This window comes from Endocarpon pusillum (genome assembly GCF_000464535.1).
Source record: "Endocarpon pusillum Z07020 unplaced genomic scaffold scaffold2751, whole genome shotgun sequence".
NCBI lineage: Eukaryota > Fungi > Ascomycota > Eurotiomycetes > Verrucariales > Verrucariaceae > Endocarpon > Endocarpon pusillum.
Genome location: NW_006916233.1, coordinates 37,703 through 57,737, shown reverse-complemented (window position 1 = coordinate 57,737; position 20,035 = coordinate 37,703). Strand labels below are relative to the sequence as shown.

Genomic DNA, 20,035 nt, shown 5'->3' with positions numbered 1-20,035 from the left:
ACCTTTGACTTAAAACAGGATTGGTTCAATGTTTTCTTGTCAGTCATTTCGTCGAGGAAAAGGTCAGAACAGTCTTCCCGGTGGACGATTGCCGACAACTGAATGCCAGGAATAACTGCGCACGTGCCACTGTCAGGGAAAGGGGGGCGCGGGGGCGGAGTACTGCAGCGGCCTCATTGCCCCTCCCTGTTCCAATCACTTTCTATCAGAGGAAGATGCCTAATATGCCGTCCTGCGGCAAATGATTGACTCGTCACTACTAGGACACTTCTTTCTAATACGACGGATGGAAAGCTGGACAATCTGTCTGCTCTTGGGAAGGAGTCTGGAGCATCAAAAAGGTGCTTCTCAGTTCCCCTCCGTCCTTCAAAACTGATGGGCACGGTATTGAATTGGTCAAAGACTATGAATGCCCTCGTGCAAGTAGCACATAACAGTGAGATGTGCTCCGGACGCATAATCGTGCAGAAAGTGTGATAAATAGATGGATGCTCCGTACAGCGAGCGGACGCATACATGGCGGCATACATCTTACTACCAATCAACACGAGCTCCCAAAGCAATGCCAGGATTGACAGGTTCAGAGTATTGTGCAACCTAGGAAACGGACTTGGGATGTCCCCGAAGGGTGGAATAAGAAGGGAAAAGTGAAGTGAAGCCGTACGTGCATTGAGTTTGCAGTTGTTGTCAATTGCGCTGGAGAGGAGCGGCAGGCTATAATCCGTTTGCCGACTGTTGGACAAAGCAATGCCTTGTGTGTGCCTTGCACTCCCGTGGTCAAAGTTCTCATAATTCCGGATTTTGGAAGAGGCACCTAGAATCAAAATCACCCAATATTTCGAATAATGGATGTCATTCACCAAACTGAGCGGGACTATGCAGTACAACCCTTGAGGAGCAGGCTGATAGCCTTTTCCTCTCTGAGGACCTCCTTGTAATTGTCATGTCTTCGGTTGCTCTATGCCGTAAATACGCAACACCCGCCACTCTGTAGAGAAATCCTCAATCCCCACCAGCAGCCGCCCTTGTGTAAATGCTTCCTCTCGAATGTCCCACAACTTTCTTGATAACACCTCTTTCCTCCAGATCACTCAGTGCCTTTCTCGCTAGGCTGCCATTGATCTTTAATCTGTCGACAAGAACAGCCACTGTGATGAGTCGATATGATTGGACGTCTTTGTTCAATTTGTCTGAAGTGGCTTTGTCGAGGACGACGGCGTGGTTGGCTTTATCCTTAACTGATAGAGTGTTAGTAATGCGAGTTTTGCGAACAACCGAAGGACTCGATGATAGTCATGCGATGCACACTTGGTCAAGATGAGCATCGACGGATGGGATAATGCTTGACGTACCTTTTCCTTTAGACCACTTCTTCTTCTGCTTCTTGCCCGCGGAGGCTGCTGCTGGCGCCTACGCAGAGTATTAGCGAGATACGGAGGAATATATGAAGGCTGAAAGCTTACCATTGTTGTAATGTGGTAAACGTTGGTTCGTGATACAGTTGTTGCACCCAACACGACCTGTCTTCAAATACGGAGTGGAAAATGCCAAGCACTACGGATGGCAATGAACCCTGAGCCCTAAGACCCAATCTTGCAAAATGTGTATCACAGAAGTGTTCAGAGCTGGCTGGCTGGCAAGAGCACTGAAAATGATGAAGCTACAGCAGCCTATCACTTTCCACTAAGAATTCTACACTCCATTCTATACTGCTTTGTCCATTCTATACTGCTTTGGCATACATGTGACAGCTCGCGGACTGGGTAGAGGTAGTGGGAGTTTGGGCTTGAAAAAAGGATCACTATTCTCTTAAATGACAGGGATCGAGGCTTTCATGGAAGCACCATGCAACAATGCTAACAAGATACGTTCTTCCGATTTATCGTCCCTCCTTATGTAGGAGAAGTCATCTAGTAGAAGAACCCAATGATCTTCCCAGCAACATGTTTCCTTCTTGCCTCCTCGTGGTCCATAATGCCAGCACTCGTTGTCAAGACAATGTAACCGAATTGTCGACTTGGCAACAGCTTCACCACCCACTTTTCCAGATCCCGAAGTTGAACGTTGTACCGTGGAGAAATCACACCAGTTTTGTTGAGGCGGCCATTGAGCTGGATGACGATCTTGCCACTTCGGTGGTCGTCCACTTCCTCAAACTCGCCAATATAACCTGAGCAATGACGCGATTAGTGATGACCTTCTTCTCTAAGGGGGAGTGTAGCGGTCGAATAAACGTTTGAAAACATGAGACCTAGAAGATAACGTGTAAGATCGGCCGCTGGATGTGGAAACATTCATCAATCTTTCGGATTCTTAAAGGGCAAAGGTCGTCGAGCGCTTTGTAGACCACCACCTAGTTATATAACCCGATGTCTCCCACCTTTCAACGTTGTCTGCTGACCAGTTGCGTAGAAAGAAACTGATCCAAGGCTGATGCAGCGCTACATACTGAAACGAAAGATGTTGACTAACCGTGTTTTTGCATAACGCTCAGGAACTTGACAATAACCTTCGAGCTCGGTCTGATCAGCACCTGGCGCTTTCCGGCTTTTTCGGCATTGTTAATGCTTTTCAGCGCATCGTTGAGGACGGAGGTTTTGACCATATTGGTAGGTACGAAGGTGGTTGATGTGAATCGACGGTAGATGAGATTCTCAAGTCACGAGCGCAAGGACTTGAGGTATCTGCATAACCAGTATGAATTAGTCCTCAGTAGCCTCGAGCGCAAAGAGTGCCCAGCAAAGGGTTCTTCAGCTCGTGTCGTAAGGAGAGCACATCCGAACAATAACCGCATTCACGGTATTACGAGACATATTGCCTCAGGCTGGGCTGAGCTGAGCTTGGAACTCTACATACCTCTGGAGATTGTAGATGTCGAGTTGGATTTGCGATTTCAAGTTGATACGAAATATTGACGATGTGATAGACGACTTAAGAAAGTTTTGAGCAACGTGCACGCCAAGCACAGAATCTCGGCTAACCCTTATCTAAGGTCAGTGCTTACATACTAGATAAGATCTTAGATAAGATTCTACGGATCGTCAGCGTCATCCAAATTGCCATTCAATAGTCAGCCACGTTGTCCATTGATCCTCTTCCTCCAATCCCTTCTTCATTACATCTTCTGCGGTAGACTCATAGACTAATTCCTTATCTTTTTTTCAAAGCGCTATGTCTCCAGCCGCAGCTTGCTGCACATGCGCCACCCTGCTTTCAGATACCAAGATTCCATATTCTCTCGATTCAGAAAAGCCTTTGACCTTTGATAGAAGTCTCGAATGCTGTGGCCGGACGATTTGTGCGTCTTGTCAGTACGACAATCCTCGCTTCCAGACTTATTGTCCTTTTTGCCAAATATCCTGTGGTCCTAATCCACTCCCTTCAAATGGCTTGCGGTTGCCACCGTCATATTCAACGTCTTCAAACAGCAACGCACATCAACCAGTGGATCTACCTCCTCCGTACACATCGATCAGAGCAACAACAGCCGCTGGAAGCCAGCCACCTGAGACAGATGATGTTATTCACTACCTGACTGCGGATGACTCTATTCTCTCCCTCTCTCTGGCGTATCAAGTACCTGCAGCCGTCCTTCGGACACATAATGGTGTATATAACGACAACCTGATGGCGGCACGGAAGTGGGTTTTAATACCGCGCTCTTATTATCAAGGTCCGCCTCTGTCATCGCCTCCGGATCCAGAGGAGGAAGAGCGAAAGAACAAAGTTCGGAGGTGGATGGTTGCCACGAAATGTCCAGACTACGATGTTGCCAAACTATACCTGAAGGGTAGCGAGTACGATTTGGAAGTAGCGGTGGAAGCTTTCAAAGCTGATGAGCAATGGGAAAAGGAGCATCCTATGAAGGGAAAGCAAAGAGCTCGTCCAGGGCGACGTACGTCATGTGGATTGATAGGACAGCTGTGAATATCATTTTAAAACAGTGCGGCAGAAAATGCAAGTCGACGGAAACGGTGGAGATCCTAACAAGCAGGTTTATTGCAAGAAGTCATCAGCCAAGGCATCCTACAGAACAGGGACTCCCTAAGGGGCGTCTTCCTTTGTTGCGTGTTTGCATGAAGAAAGCAGAGGTAGAACATCGAGATGAAGTCCATGCAGACTATCAAGGAGAACCATAGCATCTACCGCTTGGGCACACTCTTCCAAGCACTACGTTGTAACAGACATACGCGGCATCTACGAAGCTCTAGCGGCCTAATATGGCGTCTGCTACTTGTGTCCGTGCCTATCTCTATTTCCTGGCACATATTTCGAATCCACATTCAGCAATCAGTACCAGTAATCGGGTTTCAAGACAGAGATATCATCACTGTTTGCACGTGCGGCCGGCTGAATGCCCATCAAGATCCTTATACAAAGAGCATATTGTCACATTGGCCGCAGGTATTTGGGTCTTTCACAGCTTTTGCAGTCCTCGCTAAATCTCACACCACCCCTAACAGTGATGACCCTGGTGATCTCTTCGAGGAGGAAAGGTTCGACCGGGATCAACGAAACGGCCAAGGACAAAAGAATGACAACGACGAAGTAATCGCTCATGATGACGGACGTGGTACCAAGATAATCACTTCTTCTCAATAACCGTTCAACTACGACCTCGGCGCCATCACAGGGAGCGTGGGGTTTGCAAATGGCTCAGACATCCGCACTTGGATTTCTGGAACGACATGCATTCTAGAGGTTGTTTATGGAAATCGAACAGGCTGGAACTTGCGAAGGCTATCCTTTAAGGAGTTTGACTATCGTTTGGCTGGCTCAATTCTCTGTTGAGAGGATCAGCATTGCTCAGAGAATGGCGGTCGCCCTGCGCGCGATAGACTGGAGGGAGCTTGTTCTTTCACTGATTGAATGCATTTACGGATACGGGGCCAGAAAGTCATTGGTAGCTCATCGGCGTTCGTTGCTGTAATATATGTAGATAGGTGGAGGCAATGCGATAGAGGTACTAGCAGCTAGTTGTTATTGATTGCTCTATTTGCCATAGACTGTTAAGCCAGGGCTCTTGTTAGCCTGATACCTACCTGCTCATGCAATACTTGATAGAGCTTAGAGCATAAGCTGTTCCCAGTCAACCATCAGCGAGCGCCATCACTAAGTTTCAATGCCTGCCCTGACTGAGTCCTAAGTTGACTGCCTTACCAAGCGCCATTCCGTACTGGATCCACGCACCCTTCTCACCCACCAGCCATTCAGAACCTCCCATTTTCACGCTCAGCTCCCTTCTCTCATCCAATTCATCCATCTGTCTCATCCTCCAACCCCTCCCTCTCCGCCTTCTCATACCTCTCCATGACCCTCTCATCCCACAACGTCTCCCCACCAGCCTCGACACTCTTAGGAACGCCCTGCCTCATCCCCTCAAAGACAGGCCCAATACAATCCTCCCAGCGCTTGCGTCGATCCATCAACATGCGTGCCGAATCACCGATATCCCTCTGTCTCGCCAGGCCTGCACCCACCTGTCCGCCAGCAACACTACCATTAACAGCATTGCCGGGTCTCGGTCGCCCCACGCCCCCACCTGTGCCTCCTTGTCCATGATGGCCCTTCTTGCTCTTCCCCAGTGTCCTCGTCCGCTTCAAATACGCCTGCTGCACCTGGCTATCCAGATCTTCGTGTATGGTGCTGTATTCCTGGTATGCCAGTCGCTCACGAGCAATATCTAGGAGTCTGGCTTTGCGTGCACCATTGGTGATCATGACTTTCTTGAGTTCGGATTGTAGGAGGCGGAGACGAACGGAGATGTCGTCGTCGTGGTGGCCGGCGAAATCGGGTTCTTCGTCGACGCCGAGGAAGCCGAGGTGGCGGAGCTCGAGTTTGATGCGGTCGTCGGGTGGGGGATGGCCGGTTCCGGTGCCGTTTGTAGAGGTACTGGCGCCGTTTGAGGTGTTGTTGCTGGATTTAGGGGCATGTTGCTCGGCGACTGAGGAGGCGGAAGGAAGGGGTTTGGGGTCGGGAAGGTCGAGGTGGCCGTTTGTCAAGGGATCGAGATCCATGCTCGTGTCATTGCCGAAGAGGTTCGTGTCGCTGGGACCTGCGCCGTTTGTTGTGATGCCGTTTTCGGTGGGTGAGCTGCGGTGTTCGAAACGAAGGAGGGAGAGAAGGCGATTGGCTAGTGGTCCACCAGAGATTTTGTCAGTGCCGACTGTGTCATCGTTGATGTCTTCAATGCTGCCATTAGGTTTGTTGACTGAATTCATGTCATTGGAAGAAACAAGCGCAGTGTTGGTATCTTCAGCAGCCCAGATCTCAGAGTAGTGACGCTCTCCACGAGAGGGAATGACAAATGGGGTTGTACGGTCACCCTAGGTATTGTCAGCAGTGTCTTACTTCGATACCATCTACTTGACCCACTCTTTCACGTAGAAAGGCAATATCTTCCTCTGTCAGTGGACGGACATAGGTTTCAACATAGCTCAAGAAAGTATTTGGTGCAACTTGATTGGTAGGCTTTGCATTACTAAAGTCTTTGTCGGGTGGGGTGCCTGCGATCTGATCACTAAGATCTTGGGTCGGAAATGCAGTGACGCTATAGATCTCTTTCTTTTCTTCATCAGTCATTCCCGGGGTCACTTCTCGTATATGGTAGATGACTGGGTCTGGGGCGAGAGGGTCAGGAAAGAATGCATGTTGAGTTACTGGCGGAGCTGGAGGTGGCTGGCGCTCATCCTCGGAGGTTTCTGCTGAAGGCTCTACCTTCTTCGGAGTTGATTTGTCGTTGACGGCAATGGTAACATCAGGTGATTGTGCCATTTCCGATAGCGACGAAGAGCCAGGACTCATTTTTGCTCTCTTAGACGGAGATGGATGATCTATAGGCGTTGGGGATGATATTGCACGAACAGCTCTCGTTTTCTCCGCCTCGTCTGTCACTGCGTCAGCTCCTCGATACGATTTCCGGCCATTCACCTTTTCTGGCCGCCGGAAACGGTTGTCGATAACAAGCCTCATGATTGCGATGGAGTACGTAAAGCATAATACGGAGAATTTGTAGTACTACAAAAGGTGTAATTTGAAGAACATGGTGGACTGTGTGGTGGAAAAGATAGCGCGGCAGCCCAGACAACAAACACAATGCGTATTACGGTACAAGGAAAGTGAACTGACCCTCTTGCTTCACATCAACCCCATCTTGTCGTGCAATTTGATGCGCCCCATGTGCCATTGGTCTTTCTTCTTTGACACTTGGCCGATCTTTTCGCTTCTTCACCTTCCCTGCCTTTCTGACAATAGCATCTTCGTCGGCCTCTTCTGCTTCCTTTCTTATTCGTGCACGCCGTGACTCTGCTTCCCGTTCCAGTCTCTCTCTTTCTCTCTCTTGTTCTGCAATATCTTTACGTTTGACTGACAGGGCGGTCATGGCAAGATAACATGCTTGCGAACGGGCCTCTGCGGCATCACTAAGTTGTCTGAGCTGCTCAACAAGTATATCTAAATGTTTTGGCTCTGGCATTCCCTGCTTCAACTCCAACTTTTCTATCATGTCTGCATATTGAGGACTTGAAGGCACGAGCAGGAGCGCCGTGCCAATGCCTAGGTAGGCTGTCGAGGTGGGTGCTGAGGGAAGTGCGCTGCTACTAATAGCGGAATTAGGAGTGGTATTGCGACTTCTTGAACGCCGAGCATCGCGCCCTTTCCCCTTGCCCTTGGTCGCAAGAGGCGGCATTTTGAGACCACTTCAACAAGATGGGGTGAGAAACGGGACAGCCAGGGTTATACTATCTCAACAGCCCAGTTGGAATAGCTGCACTTCATGGTTTGAGGTCTGAATATCGGACTTGGCATTCAGAGCCAAGATCTACTACTATAACTACGGTACGGAGTACTCCGTGCTACTAGTCACTTAGTAGTACATAGTACTACGGGGCGCCTGAAGTAATGTTGGTCTACGTACTAGTACGTAGTAGAGCTAAGAGCAGTTAGTTCTTAATACGACAACATAATGTCATTATTCATCTAACTTCTTTTGAGCATAGCTGTTCTGTACAGAGAGGGTTTACAAGTAAAGATACTAGCGCTGAGCTGCCATTACTTGAGACCCTACCCGTAGTACTACGTAAGTACTACGTATTGATGCTGATCCAGGCGATCGATCAGGCGCCAGATCGTCTTGGGCCTCTGTCCACCAGGCCTAACTGATAGACCTTGATAGCAACTGCTACTATCGTAGTAGTAGGTTGCCGATAGCGCCGAGCTGTTGTCCTTGTTGTCCCCTGTTGTCCCCGTTATCTCCGCTCCCCCCGGATGAATAAGCACTCTTGCAGTGTCACTGCACGGCCGAAGGCAACGCCGGGATCGCTTGGAGAAACTGGATTTGGCAGTCAGGACATGGTTCGTCATGCACTTTGCTCGACTCGCCTTCGTATCCCTTTCCATCGAGAACTACTCAGCCTCAATGTCCTGATTCCAAATCCCTACCTTTTCAGTCTATTGCCTATCATTCCAGTCTGCTAATATATATTCTCTTCTTTCTTGTTATCAGCTATTTACATCTTATGTTCCCTGATGCCGCATACATCCCTCGCAGCTACCCGCGCTTGATTCGTTCTTAGCCGGCCAAGTCACCATGAGTACGCATTCAGTCAGATCGTGGGTGCTCGAACGCTCTACTAACGAGCTCCAGCTGCAATGTATTGGGATGCATTCACCGTTGTGCTCCCGCAGCCCGTACAGGTCTATGCACAAAGTGCCGATCTTGTTCCAGTAAGGGCGCCCATCTTGAGTACAAGCTCCTGAATCAAGTATCTAACATATCTTCTGCAGTCCAACATATCCTTTCGAGTCGATGGCAACTCCACCATCAGTACACTATCAGATCGAGGCGCTCAAATATCTCCCGAGGGCATGGTTCAGGGACTCCTTTACGTGCCCAATCTGAATGCTTCGGACCCATGCGCCGATCTTTCATCGCAGTTTCTGCCTCAAAACGTTACGCGAAGAGCAAACATACCGAGTGTTGAGCGATATGCGCTGGTTGCAGTCGCACCATGGGTGTCGGACCATCCTGAATGTGCGTTGGCCTACATGCGCGCCACACAGGCGGACTCAAGCGCTGGACTCTTCTTTTTTCCAACACGCCCCAACGCAGCCTTCGCTGCACCCGTATGGGATACGCCAGACTGGGGAGTAAACGCATCAACGTGGAATGACTGGGTGCTTGGCGCTGAATTTCCGATATGGGCAATACCTCCGGACAGCGGAGCGACTTTGGTTCAAGAATTAGGCAAGTATTCTGGCAATGTTTCTGATGCTCCGTTCAGTTCGGAACTGGCTCGAGTTCATCCGCCAACCGACGCAGCGCGGTTACTCGCGCGGGTAGCCCTCAACACCTCCAGAGACAGCAATCCAGTTCTTGGCAGACTGTGGGTTTTCGCCATTCTCGTCCTTGCCATACTTTGTGTTGTCACAGGTTTGACGTCTCTCATCATGCACATCAATCAAAGAAGGATGCGCCGCGACCTCCGCAGGAGAATAGGAAATGGCGAAGTCGATTTAGAGATCCTGGGAATCAAACGGCAAAAAGTTCCTCAAAAACTTCTCGATAAAATGCCACTGTATGTATACACCTCAAAGCTTGCTCCAACCACCTCGCCTACCAAAGAAACAACACCCACCTCTACCCAAGGCTCGTCCCTTACCCAACGCAAAAATCTACCCAAGCGAGACGTCCCCTTTTCCCAAACCACCTGCCCAATCTGCCTCGACGACTTTGAACACGACGAAACCGTCGTCCGCGAATTGCCCTGCCAACACATCTTCCATCCGGAATGTGTCGACGAGTTCCTCCGGACCAACTCGTCACTCTGTCCCATGTGCAAGAAATCCGCCCTACCTACCGGCTATTGCCCCGAAAACATCACTACCTCCATGGTGCGAAGGGAACGCGCTTTGCGACGCATGCGCGAGCTAGGCACTGATTCTTCACCCCTATCCTCCATGCTTCCGGCATCAGTCCAGCGATTCCTACCGGGCTGGCTCCTGAGAGCACGGCTCCGTCCCCGGCAGGGCGCGGAAAGGAGAGATCGACAAGGATACCGGCCCAATAGACTAACCCGTCCAGATCGACCACAGCGAGGAACACCCACGATCGATACGCCGTTGCCAACCTCGCTAGGCCCGGCACACACTACAGATACCGCTGCATCACCCTCACCAGCAGCAGGCGTAGGGGCCGATCTCGAAATGGGCACTCTGACTTCCAATTCCAATCCCACAACAAGCCCAGACCCTCTTCCGCTACCCACACTAGAAGACCTCCCGCCAGAAATCCAGGCCCTCTCCCCCGAAGAACGTAGGGAGTGGGGCCGACAGCGTCTCGCTGCCACTCTGCCTCCTACGGCGGAGCCGGCTGTAGAGGAGATACCCGCAACGAGTATGGGGTGGTTCAGGAGGGGGTGGAAGAGGTTGTTTCCTAGCTAGTTGGAATAGCTTTCGCCAGACGAAAAGAGGCGGGGAATTCGGTTGTGGGTTTGTATCTCTTTATTGATCCATGTGATTGTTTGAGTGTCGGGTCAAGCGATGGAGTTCAGGATTATGCCATGCTTGCATCTATGAATATATGCAGGTTGGAAAGCGAGGTTGGCAGCAAGAGGCAAGAAGTGAAGTGAGCGTACATCTGCAGTAGCGATGCTATATATTCATCATGAATGACTTATCTACATGTATAAATGTACACTTTATTTCTTGACGTGGTGTGAAATGGATGACATGCATCCATCTTTTCTACGCAGCTTACATAACTTATGGTTCGAACCCATTTCCAGACCGATCGTCAGCGATGCCTTCTGTACCACTCACCATTCTCAAGCCTTGCGAGCTGCGATGGTGATCTTCTGTTATTTGTCCCGCCAGTGGCGAAGCCGACATAGTATGGGTCGATGATTTGGAGAGGCTGCGGTGTGCTGTGAGCTTTATATCCTTGCAGTAGACCTAGGACTAAGAGCAGGAGCCGTACATAGGATGGCCATGGTGCTCTGAACACCGAGCGAGTAACAGATGCACTGGAGGAGCAGTGAAAATCAAGCAGCTGACATCACTCTGTTTTCCATGGCTGCGGTCCTTCCACCATTACTGTGCATAGGCGGGCATGTACTTTGGACGAGACCTCTCCCAAAGCAGTCTAAGAGTAAGCCTCCTCCTTGTCCGAGACATCAACGTCATCTAGGCTGGGATGTTCACCACTCTCGGAGTTTTCAGAGCTTTCAGAGCTGCTTGGCCAAAATTCGTCATCCAGCTCATCCAGCACTTGTATGACATGATCTGTTACCACGCTGCCCTCCCTGCCAGTATCTGAGGCCTGTGCCATATTTTGGCAAAACGACTGCAGTGTCGAGTGCAGCTTTTTATATGCACGCTTCAGTTTCTGATGCTTTACAGCCTGGATCGGGCGCGCAACGAAATCTTTGTGTGTTACGCTTATATGGCGAGCCAATAAAGCACGAGAATAGAACTTCTGAGACGTTGAGCAGAAAGGACAGCTGTGGCCAAGATGGCTTTGGTCTTGCGTCAAAGGTGGAGCGAATTTGCCCTGAGTAATTTCTTTGGATGGTGCATTTTTCGCTGCGTTCAATACCTGTTTGGTGTGTGGTCGGGGACTTGAACGATGTCGCTCCAACGATGGCGCTGCAGCATCTGCGACAGAAGTATACGAGTCCGTGATAGTACGTTTCAGGAGATTGCCTTGTGCATCATACTCGGATATGTCAGAGTGAACGCGGTGCATAGATTCCGTCCCGTTAAAAGTTGATGATGGTCTTTGCATTACCTCGGCATTACTTGGGTTGGGAAGATCTTGATGATGAGTGGAAGATTGTGCACGCAAACGAGACCTGGTACTGCCTTGAGGGGGTGAGGGATGGTTGGAAGCATCAGTAGTTTGAGGTCGGTGAACCTTGCGTCTTGCACTGCGTTCTAGCGTCTGAGACCACCAACCTGGCACTGCATAATGAGTATGCTTAAGGTGTCGACGGAAGTCATCCGCTCGATAGAATAGCTGGTCACGATTGCAGGTATGCCATTTGTGGATATTGCTCAAATGCTTTTTTCGCTGCGTCACATCTGGTGATTTACGAACCAACTCCCCACACAGACCACATACACTCACCGATAAGTTGTATATACTGTCGAAGAATGCAGCTTCGTCTGGGTAAATTGCAGCGCAGGACCAAACAACGATGGTGTCATGATGCTCCGACATTACGCCATCAAGAGCGACCTCATGAGAAGCAGAAGATTGATGTTTGTGTGAAGAGAGCGTTGGTTGTGGCATAGGAGTGATCATTTTAGTCGTGGATCGTGGACTCGATGGACCAGAGGCATGGCGCTCTTTACTAAAATGCAAGACTTCAGATTCCGAATCTGTGCTGCAGGAATATCAGCAAGAAAAAGGGCAGAGGAAGTGAGGCCGTAGGCACCTATCACCAATATAAAACATTCCTTGTTGCTGTTAGCAGTGTGTGGGAGGCAGGCAGGGTAGATTACTCGCCTTCAGACTTATTAAGTGTGGAAGCTGGTTGGGTATTAGGGGTGCGGGTCAACAAATGTTCGTTGTCCTTGGTCAGAAGTGGTCTATTGGTCGACCCGTTCCTTGCATTAGGCGCAACGCCCAGGGAGAAGGATGTAGAAGCACCAGAATGGGCATGCTGATCCTGATCCTGATCGACCTGATCACTGTATCTACCTTTTCCCGATGCGCTATACTCTGGTTGAGAGACTCTCTGCAGCACGTTCTCGTGCGAGCCTGCTGATGTGTCACAAGAATTATCGGTCTCCAGAAGACCAGGTCCCGAAGGCAAGTCATGATATGAAGGCAATCTTTCTCGTAGGAGTGCTCGAATAGAGGTAGTGTGGGCCTCAATGTCAGTATCTGTGATGCCGTCTTCAATTAGCCTGAGTCTCAGCAGCGACCATTGTGCATCAACCTCGGAGCCCTGATGGACCGCTTGCAGTGTATCAGTGGCCTCTTGGGCTGGGCCGGGTTTAATCGTCGCCGTGAGAGTTGAGAGATATAAATTGATGGTTTGGGTTTGAAATTGGAGTTCTCTGTGGAAGCGGTCAAGTACAGCTGAGTTGGGCTTGTGACTTCTCCATATCCGCTTCTTCTTGAAACCCTGATCTTTCGTAGCAAACTGATGTAATTGATGCAGAAGAGGCCGGTAGCTCTTAACAATGGTAGCTAGAGCCTCCTGTCTCGCTTGTTCCGCACTCCTTATCTTGGAAACCGGCTTGGACAACTCGTGTTTAATCTCTTTGAGCGTGAAACGAAGACAAGTGATGTCCCACTCGACCGTGTCAAAGTCTGAGGAGGCATGTCTGCCTTTACGTTCAGTCAGTCATGTTGGGAAGTGGATTTCGTCTGGACTTACATCGATCGTGGGCTAGCAAGGCATGCGCCTCGATCTCGTCGACCAAGATGCCCAGAGATGTCTCTGAAGACATCTTAACGTAGAAGGAAGCATTTTCACCTGTTAATTCCTGGTGTAATAAATCCCAAGATGGTTCGACCGCAGCCTCGAGGCTGTGAGGAAGCTAATGCTGCATGACCGGGCCCTGGCAAAAACGATGAGATATAATACTTGTTTACTCAACCACAGCACACTTTGATAGACGTGACGATACAATCATTCCGACGGGCGTGATTAGCCACGTCCTATGGACGAAAAGACATGCTACTTAGTATCAATCAAGCACGACATCCTATATCAGCTCCTTTCCCTATTGGGTCACATGCAATGTCTCTGACGGGCGGGATCTCCATGTAGTCCAGAAAGGACCAGTGGTTATGCACCGAACACCAACAGAAATTGAACCCTGATTCGTTTTATCCCCTCTCCTTGTTCAGTCACCTTTTCCTTCCGTTCTTACAAGCCAGTCATGCATCGTGATCTCAGCGTCATGTTATGTCTTTCTGTCAATGATACCTAAGGGGCCTAGTTCATGAACTTGGGGCCCTAAATTTGTCTTATCATCCAAAAATGACCATGAGACGCCTCCACTTGTCAGTATTAACGATGAATCTTTGAGAGATAAAAGATTCTCTCGTTATTCAGTAACTCCTTCTTTAAAATGTTTTTCTTTCTCTTTACAATTTTACTTGGGTTTCAGTAATACCTCTTTTCCTTAGTTGAACATTTGCTCCTTGTCGATTCCGTGGTAAAGTCAAAACCTGCTTGATGGTATTGATTGCTGCTGCCTTCACCACTTCTTCAGTGATCCGAAATTCTCCACGTCGATCCAATAAAAGCGACATCGCCTTTTTATTGAATTGATTGCTGCTGCCTTCACTATTTCTTCGGTACTCTGAACATCGACTCCTCGTCGATCGACCAGTAGCGTCATCGCCTCTTTGTCGTTTCTCAAATTTATGGCCGCTATCTTTACCACTTCTCCGGTGATTTGAACACCCACTCCAGTCGGTCTAGTAACAACGTCATCATCTCTTTCCCAATTCCTCAATTACCTGCTACTACCTCCACCACTTCCTCAGTAATCTGGACATCGGCTCCTTATCGATCAAGTAAATGTGTCACCATCGTGTAAGATGGTCGGCTATCACGGATGATCGGGTAAATTGGACCAGTTGAAGATGGCGAGTCCCATCATCCGACAACGCTATCTGATTTAGCTCTTGGATCGGCGTGTCGAGCTCGAAGACGAGTGCAAGGTCGAGAACCGGGCTCAGAGATCATCGCACAGCATGGGATGGTTAAGTAGGACTTAAGGCGAGTGTAAACAAGCTCAACAAGCCTCAACGAGAATATTGCCTCTCAGCACTTGGACAAGCCAGACAGCCATGGTCTGACGCAGCTGATGGCAGAATGCTACCCGCGACTGCGGCCACCGATGAAAGGCCGACCCCAAGCCACCGACAAAGATTACATCGAATGTAAGACGCGGCTCCAGAATCGTCTGAAGGCAGCACGAAACTGGCGATCGCTGACGCAAGCATTTGGGATCGGATGTTGCTCCTGGTCCCCTATGATACTCCGACCAACAGGGTAGGTTTCCCACCGTCGGCCTTGTCGTCCCGTTGATCGAGAACAGTTTTGAGCGGTTGCCGTCGGAGATCGTCTTCATCTTTTGTGGCCGCATTCAATCAATATCGAGGTGAATTCCTCCGTGAGGCCAACTAGGCGTTGTCTGAACAATTTAATGGAATCCTCTACCAGGGGAGCTTCCGGCTGAAGGCTTCTCGGGAAATGATGACTTTCCAGGTTCCGGATGGAAGCCGGCCAAGTAGATACGGTTTTCTCCATACGACTGTGGAGTTCACCTGACTCAGCAATGATCCCCACCTCCTATCCGAAATAGCAGCGTCCCTCATACACATAAGAAAGAATATTTCAAGAAGCAGACGCTGCGATACGACGAGGAAGACCGCTGTCACCGTGAGGCATTGGTGGACGCCCCTCAGATCGACACTAATTTCAGCCTCCACCACGTCTGCGTCTACCCCCCTTCTGCGCTCTCTCCAGCAACTTCACCTTCCTCTCCTTCCCTTGCTCCAGCGTCAACGGCGCCACCAGCGCTCGATGAAGCTCCCTTTCACGCTTTACAGTTTTGTAGAGCTCGACGACACCTCTTACGGCAACAGTCATACTGTGAGCGTTGTCGGTCTGCGACATCAAGTGCTCAGAAACTGAAAGTGTCCGGTAGGTTGCGATGGAAAAGAGGTATTATAGACGCTGCCGGTGAGCGGATCGAGCCTGTTGAGCTGCTCATCCGTAAATGAGAATCGCCGGAATCCAACGGAGTAATCTGGCTGTGTCCGTGGACCTTCCACTGGTATGGTCCCTGTCCAGCCTTCATTGACATTCTCGATTGACCCACCCAGCTGAGTAACGAAGAAAGTGCCGGATGGCGCTCCTTAAGCCTGGCCCCCTATCTGAGATGTGGTATGGGTCGACAAGAGATCGTGTTCTGGCCTGGCTGATACATGCCGCGTGGTCACGACAGGGACCTCCGTGTGGCTGCGCTGAGGCGGAATAATGGTTGGTCCGGATCCGGTTTGGGATCCTGGCAGGATCAGGGAGATGCAGTTCGCTCTGACACCACATGCTCAAAAAAGTGAGCCACCCGATGACGACTCGAAGCATGGTGGCCAGCCTCGAAAGATGATACAATGTCAGCAAGACGCTCGATGCGTTCCAACATGACTTCTTTCTCCTGTTCTATGAGGATGTCAGCAAGAGTGGAACTATCTGGACTGCAGTTTGGCAGCAAAAATTCGAGGAAGCGAAGTTCGTCTTGCAGCGCCTTCTTGGAGACCCTCACTGGTTGGGCTAACTGGAAAAAAGGTGATATACAGGGCGGAGAAAGTACTGCAGTGCCAATAATTCGAAAAATATCCTCACGGTCGACACGTAAAACCAGTTTTTTCCCGCTGGAAAAGCCGCTAAGAACATCCCCAGCTCTTGCGTTCGAGCATGACACCCCCATGCTGCCATTATTGGAGACAAAAATTCTTGGACTTTCTCGTCCGGGACCAATATGCACTTCTTGGCGGCGTCTTTTGGTTTTCTCGTTACTGAGTTCCCCGTAATCAGTCTCCTCTAACTCGCTTCCAAGTCTGCTCTTTCCGTCCACAGCCTCTTCAAAGTTTGCAACAATTTGCTTTCTATCTGACACACCAACCTCGCAAAGACTCACTTGAATGCTGCAGAACAATATTTTATGACCGATGAAACGATTCTCTTCCAGATGTAGGGGTAAGGGTGCAGTGCCGTCAAGTTTGTTTTGTCCTTCGCCTATTCTGACTTTGTATGGAAATTCAATGCTCTGCAAAGCCTTCGCCAAGATCTGTAACTCAATATCCTTAGACCAGTCTCCTTGCACAATCACTCTGTACAGCAGGGTCTGTGGTAAACAACTATAATCGACGGGTATCCTGCTGGCATCACTTGCGAGACTTAGCAGCGAGTAGACCTTGTCATGCAGCACCTCGCAATTGGTATCCTGAAACGCAAGGAACAGCTGGCGTAAAGTATGCTGATGCATTCCTTCGCGCCAAAAGCAGCTCATCACAAACGGTATCGTCTCCGCCAATTTCCTCCTCACACCTTCACACCTGGAGCCCCTCACCTTAATCGTCACATACTCTTCCACCGTCCGCGGCACATACAGAACACCTAAATCAGCGGATTGCTGAACAAAAGCGTACATTGAAGCCCATGAGAGCTCATCTTCACCGCACATAATGCTAACCTTGTTGGCCAGCAAAATTTCCTGCACAATCCATCTTCTTGACCAATATCGACACATACACATCTGAAAAACCATACGTAACATCTCGATGTACGTCCGTCCCCCGAACCTTTCCTCAGTCTCAACTGAGCGCTGTCCAGCTTCCGCACTATTACAGTTCCTGATGAAGTTAAAGGTCATTGTAGGATCCCAGCCTTGAGGCCAACCCAACCACGCAAGGACGCAGGTTGCTTGTTTGTATATATTCCCCATCATGGACACTTGAGCATTCCGCTCGGGCACGTCCTGCTGGTTTATGCAAATGGCGTCGATCCAGAACCGTAAGTCGGTTAGTGATATATCAGAGTTCTGCTTCGATTTAATGACACTGAGAAAGAGCCATAGGTTATGCCTGATCAGGAACAACCGGCCATTGATCTTGATTTCAACCTGGGGATCTTCCTCGCCCCATTCATAAGATAAGGCGACATAACTCCCACAGGCTTTCAGGTTGTGAGATGTTATTGTGCCGCTCAACAAATAACTATCGTCCACCGGGTTAAGGCTAAAGAGCCTGATAGCGAATTCTGAAGATTGGAGCGGCTGATGGTAGTATCTATGTGATTCGCGTACTTTACTCATCTTGTGCAGAGGCTAGGTCAAGGAGGTCGCCAGTGATCCATAGGAAGAGAATCATTAAACAACAAAATAGTTACAGTAAGCTCAAAATGTTACTTCTGTCCCGGATTTGGAGGTCCTTGTGGGATTTCATACTCTATAGATGATGCTTGGAACAAGGCTGATTGCGTTTTCCGCCTTGCGAGGCTGACAACTTGGCGGCGAATTTTCGGGACTCAACGTGATGTGCAGAATAATAAGTAGATTGCTGTGGCAGTATGAACAACAGGAGCAGAGGAGTCACAATATTGCACGTGTAAAGCTTAATACAGTACTACACCAAAAGTATTGGGACACCCCGCATTTTTACCCCTTCAACATTTTCCACTCTTCCCATACAAATTACTACTGTACGCCCGGTATTTATTGAAATCCTATAAGAATCAATTAAATGGTGCGCCAAAATCTGCTCTTTCGAATAGTACTAATTTCCTAAATAGGCAGCTAGATATCAGAAGCGGGTATACCATCCTTTGGCCCTAATCACTGCATTTATACAGGTATCCATGCTCTTGATTAGGGCATCAATAGCTTCTTACCTAATAGCGTCCTAACCCTTATGAATAGTGGTAAACAGACGTTGATAATTAGCCTGAGGTTTGCTTATTTAGATTAAGTTTAGGTAGTAGTCATTAATTCATTACTTAAGTTGCGCTTAAAGGTATTTAATTAGGTTCAGATCCGGACTATAGGGGGGCTAATCAAGCAGAGATATACCCTCCTCCTCAAACCAGGCTATAACCTTTTTTGCAGTATAAATTCAGGCGTTATCTTACATGAAAATCCGGCCAGGTTCGTACGTTTAAGGGATTTGCTTATAGAGAATAGTGAGATATGAGTTAGCAGTATATCCTGACTTCTCTAAATCAGGATCACGTTCTAAAAGAATAATATCTAAATGCCTATTTTTATAAATAGCACCCTATATCATGACGCTAATATCCTTGCCTTTCTTAAATAGTTAAACTATATCCTTATCCTACTTTTGTTATAGTGTATAAAAGTTCCAAACTCACTAGGCTTTAGAGCCTCTTTTAAGAGAACATTTATTACTAAATATTATTCTGTACTAGTCATCCTACATCTAATCTTTTTGTTCTAAATATTAAGCAAAGTATTTAGCAACTACTTTAGAAGTTAAAAGAGGTCTTTTTTTAACAAGCTAATTAGTAATGCCCTTATCTTTAAGTATTTAGTAAAGGGCATTGTAATGAATAGTTACCCTAGCTTCAAGTTAAAGAGCTGCATAGGTAATTCTCGGATTGGCTTAAATAATACGTAGAATGTTTCATTTTTGAACGCAATTTAATGCAGGGGGTCTGCCAGAACGTGGCAAGCTTTTGCCTTCGTTGCGGAGTGGATTTCGTACGAGGGTGTTGAAAACAGTAGATCTAGTGTAATCTACTTTTTTGCTAATTTTCCTAATTAATAGGCCTACCTCATAGTAGGCTGTAATTTGACCGCGCTGATATGGAGATAGCTCCTGGCCATAGCTCCTGTTGATTTCTAGAGGCGCCAAAGCCTTGCGTTGATTCATGGTGGTTGATTGAAAAAGGCGATAAAAAACGCGTGTAGAAAAAAAAGCGCGTTTTGTCCCAATACTTTTGGTGGGGTACTGTAATACAAAAACGTGATCCCTTACAGTTAAGCCTTTTATTAATTAGAGTATAAAGGATCTATATTAAAGAGACGAATCATCTATCATCTATCATATGTGAACCCACCACCAAGCTCAATCAATTGACTGCAAAGTACAGTAAGCTGGAAAATCCGGGCGGTAGAAATCATCTTTTTGATTGGATAAAGTTCCCCTTTCCAGCCTTCTTGAGTTTATGGCGGAAAATAAGCAGTGTTTTAGGGTGCTACTTAAGGCTGCAGAATCTTGCCAAGCCGCACCCCATCAAAAATCAGAATGCACACATAGATGCGCACACAGAATGCGCAGAAAGAGGGCACAGAATTCGCACGCAGAATGCGCAGAAAAGGGGCAGAGAATTTATACGCATAACGCGCAAAAGAAATATCCTCCTATCCTCCTATCCTCCTATCCTCCTATGCTTCTATTCTTCTATCTTCTAAAAAAAGTTCCATCTAGTTGTTATGCCGGTGGCATAGTACTGAAAAGAGACCTCTCAAGCGGAAGTGTTGTGTAAGT

The 20,035-nt window shown here is 48.4% G+C and overlaps 8 protein-coding genes across 8 annotated transcripts; 2 read left to right on the top strand and 6 right to left on the bottom strand.

The window, feature by feature from the left end:
* Positions 1 to 1,002: 1,002 nt before the first annotated feature.
* Positions 1,003 to 1,466, bottom strand: EPUS_02903 (40S ribosomal protein S25; the record flags this gene model as incomplete). The annotated part of the gene is made up of 3 exons (XM_007803990.1): positions 1,003 to 1,238; positions 1,353 to 1,410; positions 1,464 to 1,466. 3 exons carry the CDS (start codon positions 1,464 to 1,466, stop codon positions 1,003 to 1,005), a joined length of 297 nt encoding a protein of 98 aa, XP_007802181.1.
* Positions 1,467 to 1,910: 444 nt separating this feature from the next.
* On the bottom strand, positions 1,911 to 2,605 carry EPUS_02902 (40S ribosomal protein S22; the record flags this gene model as incomplete). Its single annotated transcript, XM_007803989.1, has 2 exons — positions 1,911 to 2,170; positions 2,473 to 2,605. 2 exons carry the CDS (start codon positions 2,603 to 2,605, stop codon positions 1,911 to 1,913), a joined length of 393 nt encoding a protein of 130 aa, XP_007802180.1.
* A 566-nt stretch (positions 2,606 to 3,171) lies between these two features.
* On the top strand, positions 3,172 to 4,048 carry EPUS_02901 (uncharacterized protein; the record flags this gene model as incomplete). Its single annotated transcript, XM_007803988.1, has 2 exons — positions 3,172 to 3,895; positions 3,945 to 4,048. The coding sequence occupies 2 exons, from the start codon at positions 3,172 to 3,174 to the stop codon at positions 4,046 to 4,048; spliced, it is 828 nt and encodes a 275-aa protein (XP_007802179.1).
* A 1,207-nt stretch (positions 4,049 to 5,255) lies between these two features.
* Positions 5,256 to 6,804, bottom strand: EPUS_02900 (uncharacterized protein; the record flags this gene model as incomplete). Its single annotated transcript, XM_007803987.1, has 2 exons — positions 5,256 to 6,326; positions 6,376 to 6,804. The coding sequence occupies 2 exons, from the start codon at positions 6,802 to 6,804 to the stop codon at positions 5,256 to 5,258; spliced, it is 1,500 nt and encodes a 499-aa protein (XP_007802178.1).
* A 298-nt stretch (positions 6,805 to 7,102) lies between these two features.
* Positions 7,103 to 7,687, bottom strand: EPUS_02899 (uncharacterized protein; the record flags this gene model as incomplete). Its single annotated transcript, XM_007803986.1, has 1 exon — positions 7,103 to 7,687. The coding sequence occupies one exon, from the start codon at positions 7,685 to 7,687 to the stop codon at positions 7,103 to 7,105; it is 585 nt and encodes a 194-aa protein (XP_007802177.1).
* Positions 7,688 to 8,587: 900 nt separating this feature from the next.
* EPUS_02898 (uncharacterized protein) lies at positions 8,588 to 10,440 on the top strand (the record flags this gene model as incomplete). The annotated part of the gene is made up of 3 exons (XM_007803985.1): positions 8,588 to 8,591; positions 8,645 to 8,724; positions 8,785 to 10,440. The coding sequence occupies 3 exons, from the start codon at positions 8,588 to 8,590 to the stop codon at positions 10,438 to 10,440; spliced, it is 1,740 nt and encodes a 579-aa protein (XP_007802176.1).
* Positions 10,441 to 11,140: 700 nt separating this feature from the next.
* EPUS_02897 (uncharacterized protein) lies at positions 11,141 to 13,458 on the bottom strand (the record flags this gene model as incomplete). The annotated part of the gene is made up of 3 exons (XM_007803984.1): positions 11,141 to 12,383; positions 12,502 to 13,336; positions 13,386 to 13,458. 3 exons carry the CDS (start codon positions 13,456 to 13,458, stop codon positions 11,141 to 11,143), a joined length of 2,151 nt encoding a protein of 716 aa, XP_007802175.1.
* Positions 13,459 to 16,044: 2,586 nt separating this feature from the next.
* EPUS_02896 (uncharacterized protein) lies at positions 16,045 to 17,844 on the bottom strand (the record flags this gene model as incomplete). The annotated part of the gene is made up of 1 exon (XM_007803983.1): positions 16,045 to 17,844. The coding sequence occupies one exon, from the start codon at positions 17,842 to 17,844 to the stop codon at positions 16,045 to 16,047; it is 1,800 nt and encodes a 599-aa protein (XP_007802174.1).
* Between the last annotated feature and the right edge of the window lie 2,191 nt (positions 17,845 to 20,035).